Here is a 6345-nt window from a genome sequence, read left to right as displayed (position 1 = left end):
AAAAGCTTAAGCTTCTCTTCTCTGTTCTTCCCCTTCACTGGCAAACTCCCAGAAATGTCAAGGCTCGCCTCCACCTGCTTCTCACTTCCCTGACTCCTCAGATTCTTGCGATGTGCCTGTCTCCCGGCCCTCTCTTAAAGCTGACCTCCCAAGGGCACCGAGTCCAAAGGCCCATGCCGTGCCCGCCCTTCGGCCTCCCTGGCCCGCCTGCAGTGCTGCAGCCATGCCCACTCCTCTCGAGGCTCTCTCCCTGGCTCCTCTTCCTCCCTCCATCCTAAGTTCTGTCCTGGGCTTTCTTCTCTCTCTCCCTCAGTGACCCCTCCTCCCCTCCCAAGGCTGCAGTGACCAGTTGCAAGGAGAGGACCCCACTCTGCCCCTTTCTTCAGAGCCTTCTTCCAAGGGCCTGCTGACTCTCTGACCTAATTCCATCAGCATCTCAAACTCACACGTTTCAGACCAAACTTCCTATCTTCCCAACCCTGCCGGCTGGGCACGCCCCACACAGCCAGCTCTCCCCCTCTCTCACTCCCTCTTCTCCACCTTCTACTCCTCTGTCAGGTCCTAGTAACTCGACCTTTGCCATACCACAGGGGCCCCTCAGCCTTCCCCATTTCACAGCCACTCCCCCAATTTAAGCCCTTGTCACCTTGTACCTGGCCTCATAACCCTTCTTCCTTCCACCAAGAGTGGGCAAAGATTCCTCATATCCCACCATTATTCTAATACTATCTGTCCCCTGTACAAAAACATGATGACTGCCCAATTCCTCCAAAATAAACTATGACCTCCTTGATCTGGCATTCAAGGCCCTCCGCAATTTGACTCCAGTTCACCTCCCCCATCTTACTTCTCACTTCTCCAATTCACACACTCATTAGTCCTGTCCTTCCCACCCCCGTTCCCTTCCCCTTTCCATTATCCATGCCTAAAAAGGCACCTTCCCCAAACCTGCATGTTGGAACGCTGGTATTCACCATTCATTCCGACACGAAGTGACTGTTATGTGTGACACAACAGAGACCCACAAAGAAGATAAATCAAAAGTGTTTCCTGCCTTCGGGTGTTTAGAGCTTCTCAAAGCCCCGCTCCTATGTTCTTCTGCCTGCAGGTGAGAAAGCCCCCTGCCCCTTTAATTGCTCCTAGCCCTCTGTTTCATCCACTCCTTCCCACTATCACATTCTAATGTGCATTATAGCGACTGCTGTATAGCATGGTGCCTGATATACAGTAGGTGTTTAATAAATGCTTGTTAGTTTGACTTGATTCTATTAGGAGATAAACTTCCTGAGAGCAAGGACTTATTTTACCTTGAGAAATAAAACAGCATCAAGGGCAGTCCGTTGAGAGAGTTGAATTTCAACAAAGGTTGGCATTTTGACTGGACAGGACACAGTTTAGGAAATTTTCTTCTCCAAAGAAGTAACTCAAAAATAAGTGCAATCAACTGGTAAGAGAAAGCTTCAGAGAGCTTTGTAAGCCTATTCCCCAAATACTCCACATGCCACAGAAGCCCGAGCCCTGGCAGGTGTTTCCCAAGTTGGGAGGCCTGGTGATGGAAGGGAGGGATGACCGGAGGGCCGCTGTCTGAAGGCCGGCCTGACCTCTGAAGTCACAGCAACTCTGCAAGACCAGCTCCTGAGTCCCCAGCCAGGGGTATGGGGGAGGGGCTCTGCAGAATCACCGAGCCTTCAAGGACTGAAGTGGTGCTGGTTGTTATTGTTGTTATAACTTTGTGACTAATTTACTTGTTGTTCACTAAACTAATTTTAAAACATACTTGCTTATTTGAGTATTTGACTTTTCAAAAACAGCTTTCCGAAGCAGTTCCAAAATGGTAACCTTTTTCAAGACTTCGGTTTCTACAATTTCAACTGACTGAAATATTCAGAATTTAGTGGATATGTATCTCCATTTTATCTACGTTCTTAAAAATTAACAACCATGAATTGATTTAGTCACATTCTAGCTGAAACAACATTAAATTACCTCCACCTGAATGTCAGTCAAGAAGCATTTACTTGTTAAGCACCTACTATGTGCCAGGCACCATGCTACGTCCTGGGGATACAGAAATCCAAAAACACGGAGCTAGCCCTAAAGTGCTCACATTCTAACGGGGAAAAAAACAAGGAACAAAGGAGACATCCAAGATCTACAGTCAAGGGACCATGAGGGGGATGGAGGATCACAAAAGAGCTCCTGCATGAAGGAGTTAGGATTTCAGGAGGCAGAGGTGAGCGCTCACAGCCTTCCAGGAATGAGGAGTGCCGTGAAAACGTGCAGAACAAGAGCAAAGAGGCCAGTGTCGGGAGTAAAGTGTAGATGTCTGGAAAGGCAGGAGGAGACCAGGCCACGAAGGGCTTTGAGAGCCCAACAGAAGGTGCTGTTTCATCTGGAGGTGATGGGGAGCCTCTGGAATTTATTGTGTAACTAGGGGGATGACATGGGGAGACCTGCACGTTAGCAAGGTCACTGGGGCAGCTGAATGGAGGAGGGCCCGGGGAGGGAGAGGCTTGAGGCAGGGAAACCCCGCCATGACAGCTACTGTCACAGTCCAGGGATGAGGTGACGAGGGCCTGCACCAGCCGGCGGCAGTGTCAGAAGGGGAAGGGGATGTTTCTGAGAGATAATGTGAAGGCAGAAAGGACAGGACTTGGCAACAGACTGGATCTGTGGGGTACAAGAATGAGGAGTCCAGAGGACCCCAAGGCAGAGGTCTGGGCGGACTGGGAAGATGGCGGTGCCCTCAATAGAGATAGGGAAGCTTGGAAGAAGGGAGGGTTTATGGGGAAAGATGACACGCTCTGGCAAGGCTAAGTCTGAGGTGTCTGCAGTATGTTGTTCAATTGGCAACTGGTGAGCGTACCCCCATTAGACCATAAGCCTTTTGAGGGCAGAGACTATCTCCATATACCCAGGGCTTAGGACAGTGCCTGGCATACAGCAGGTGCTTAAGAAATGCTTGCTGAATTGAACACAAGGGCCTGTAGGGGCTGAACAAGTAAATATGGGAATCATTTGTACAGAAATAAAGACTGAGCTCCAGGGAGCTGATGAGATCACCAAGGGAGACAGTACGGGGCTGGAGAAGAGAGAGGAGGCCCAGGACAAAGCCTGGGCAACACCCACGATCAGTGATCACGGCCAGAGAAGCACGAGAGAACAGTGTCACCAAAGCCCAAAGAGGACAGGCAGCCCGTCTTAGGGACCAGCAGGGTACAGAAACATCAGGCTGGAGAAAAGATCATTCGATCTGGCAATTAAGAAATCATTGGTAAGTCAGCAGAGAGCACTTTGAGCTGACTGAGGAGGTCAGAAGCCGAGAACTGCAAATGGCTTCAAATCAATTCTCAATCTAGAAATGAATCTGGAAACTTCAACAGGGGGGGGGGGGGGGGGACACACAAATAACACAGGACACACATTTTCTCGCTGTTCATCAAAAGAAAGCTGAATGTAACTTCTACCTCTAAGAGTGCTAGTCTGGAACTTTTCTAATGTCTTCATTTTGTGTAATTTTTCAAAATGGCTAGAATTTTAACATCATAGGTTTTTAATGAAAATTAGTAAGTTGATGCTTCAAAATTGCTTCAAATCTTTCTGAATACGTATCAACTTCTGTGTTATTTTATCATCTTCGATAGAGCATATCCATTCAAAAATGAATAAAGCACAAATTCCCAAATACTTAAACAAAAATAAACAGCTGAAAAGACACGGTAAGAACTCTATCCAAACCCGTAATTTCCTCCAAAAACAAAGCAATGACCACTTAAGCTCCACTTTCCTAAGCATTATTAAGTTTACCTTTAAAGCACAAAATATGCAGGCATCTCCCTGACAAACATGTCCAGACAGAACGCGTAAACTCCGACGGAATACGTCCAACTGCCATAAAACCTAAAAGAAAAAAGTCAGATATTAAGAAGAAGCGTCTAGAAGGCACATTTTCTGCAAAGAAACAGCTTGGGTTTGAATATTTTATCCTTTATGAAATCATTTATTCTTTGTTATTTTTATCACCAATAAGAAAAGAGGTACAAAGGAGCACTTTCCCGAGAAAGACACGTGGAGCAAAACACTGGGGACAATTTACAGCAAAGGCCCGGGTGCGAGTGGTCCGAGGAGCCCTTTGCACTGGGCCTGCCCACCGGCAGGTGCCTGGCTCCGAGCAGACTGGAGTATGCAGGCACTGGGCTCCAGCGGGCAGTAACTGGCTCACGGACACAAGAATGGCTGGACAGTGGGATTCCCATAAGCATTTCGGTGCCTTCCACACGCCAGGAGCTGCATCTGTCTGAATAAATGAAGCACCCACAAGGAAGATGCTTGTGTAGGATTTACAATTCCCGATCATTCACAGGGTACCTCTGGCCACAGACATTCACAAAGAACCTCTTCCTCGATTATGGAGTCCCAGATAAGGGGGATCTCCATCAATGGAGGGAGTGACTCTGCCAACAGCAATCGCAGATCACTCACATAGAAGCTTAGTTTACAGAAATCACTATTTACTTTTTCCCAGATTAGCATAAAATCAGGCACAGATTACTGAAAAGCATGGGTAAGAATACAATTGTTGACTATGTGAAGAATCTTATGAGTAGAGATTAGAGTATCTCTATAGTCTTTAAAACGAAGTAAATAAGTACAAGAAAAAGCTAGCTACTCAGTGAAGGTGTCCAATATGAAGCAAGGGAACTCGGCAAAGGCATAAGAGGAAAGATTACAAAGGAACAAATTATGTGAATTTCTGGAAGGACACCTAACAATGTAAACCAATGCTATACGAGACAGATTCTGAACGGTAAAGGAGGCAGTGCTGTGGCCAAGAGGCCAAGGAAAGTCCCCGTCGAGTCCAGAGCACTACACTTCTGGTACCCAGACTATCATGCTGAAGGAGAAAAGGGTGAAGCCAGGCTACCAGGAGCAGGGCCAGGGAAGGTGGGATGCAGTAAGCAAGAAATAACCGGCGCTCCAGGTACCTCTCTGGCTTTTGTCAAGGGAAAAAAGCATCGGTGCGCACGTTGAGGTCTTTCTAAACCCTGAGTACAGGAATCTTAGTAAGTAACACACTGCTTTTAAAATACATCCTCAAGGTCTCAAATTTTCCTCAATAATTCTGGGGCTTTTAATGACACTATGATCCAGTTGCTGTTGTTTGGTTGTGTCTGACCCTCTGAGACCCCATTTAGGGTTTTCTTGGCAAAGATCCTAGAGGGGCTTGCTGCTTCCTTCTCCAGCTCATTTTACATATGAGGAAACTGAGGCAAACAGGGTGAAATGACTTGCGTAGGGTCACACATCTGATAAGTGTCTGAGGCAGGATCTGAACTCAGCACTCCATCCACTGCATGCACCAGTCAAGATGAGCCATTTAATCTACAGGTCCAACTCAAAGTCAGGTGAATATTTACAAGTTCTCTCTGAATAAAAAGCTTCTATTTTGATTACTTTATATTCCAAATGATGACTTTGCTTTTAATGTAGGCTAAAGCATGTGCCCTGCAAATTGCATCGTCTTTGAAGAGTACAAAAGAATTAATTTCCTTATCTCATAATCATTACCCTCCATTAGGATTACTTACATAGTGCTGAACGTACACAAAGCATTTGAAAATAAAAGTTACTCAGGTTCTAAGGTTTCCCAGATAAATTAATACTTTCATCTCCATTTTACAAATGAGAAAACTGAAGACCAGTAATCCACTCTAAGTAACTGTAAGCTAAGAGTAGGTTACCAGGCCTTTCTTTAACGCAATCTTACTGATTTAATAGGGCAGCCAGGTGGCCCAGTGGCAAAAGAGTGTTGGGCCTGGTGTCAGGAAGGCCTGAGTTCAAATCTGGCCTCTGACACTTACTAGCTGTGTGACCCTGGGCAAGTCACTTAACCCCGTTTGGCTCAGTTTCTTCAATCCGTCAAATGAGTTGGAGATGGAATTGGCAAAGCACTCCAGTGTATCTGCCAAGAAAATCCCAAATGAGGTCACGAAGAGTCAGACACAAGTGAACAAACTGATTTAATAAATCCACTATTTTGAAATGCATAAAATAGTTTTAAAGGAAACAATGCATTCTGCTCACCAGAAGCACACTGAATGCCAGAGGGGAAAGGAGCAGCCCTAAAAAGCGTGGCTGCAAAGAGACTCGGATAATGAAATGAGCTAACAGGTAAGATCCCACAGAACAATTTCTGAAGAGCCGCACAGGGGTCACCGGCATTCTCACCTGGGAGACAAGGAGGCTGGGTTCATAATGCCACAGTGAGTCTGAAACGTTTCTGCACTTTGTCCCAGAATATACACAGAACAGCAAGTTCAGTAATCACTGTTTCCCCAGCATTAG

General features: G+C 46.3%; 1 protein-coding gene across 6 annotated transcripts in view; it reads right to left on the bottom strand.

Annotated features, from left to right (window-relative positions):
* Positions 1–6345, bottom strand: part of USP53 (ubiquitin specific peptidase 53) — a 68379-nt gene that overhangs the window by 35143 nt on the left and 26891 nt on the right. For all 6 annotated transcript variants that reach the window (XM_027853685.1, XM_027853687.1, XM_027853690.1 and 3 more), the window contains one exon: positions 3808–3900. In XM_027853685.1, coding sequence (XP_027709486.1) covers positions 3808–3900 — 93 coding nt within the window. The remainder of the gene's footprint in view (positions 1–3807; positions 3901–6345) is intronic.

This window comes from Vombatus ursinus, unplaced genomic scaffold (genome assembly GCF_900497805.2).
Source record: "Vombatus ursinus unplaced genomic scaffold, bare-nosed wombat genome assembly UNPS02010193.1, whole genome shotgun sequence".
In the NCBI taxonomy this organism is placed as follows: domain Eukaryota; kingdom Metazoa; phylum Chordata; class Mammalia; order Diprotodontia; family Vombatidae; genus Vombatus; species Vombatus ursinus.
Note: the sequence above shows the minus strand (reverse complement) of the source record. Positions and strands in the feature narration are given on the sequence as shown.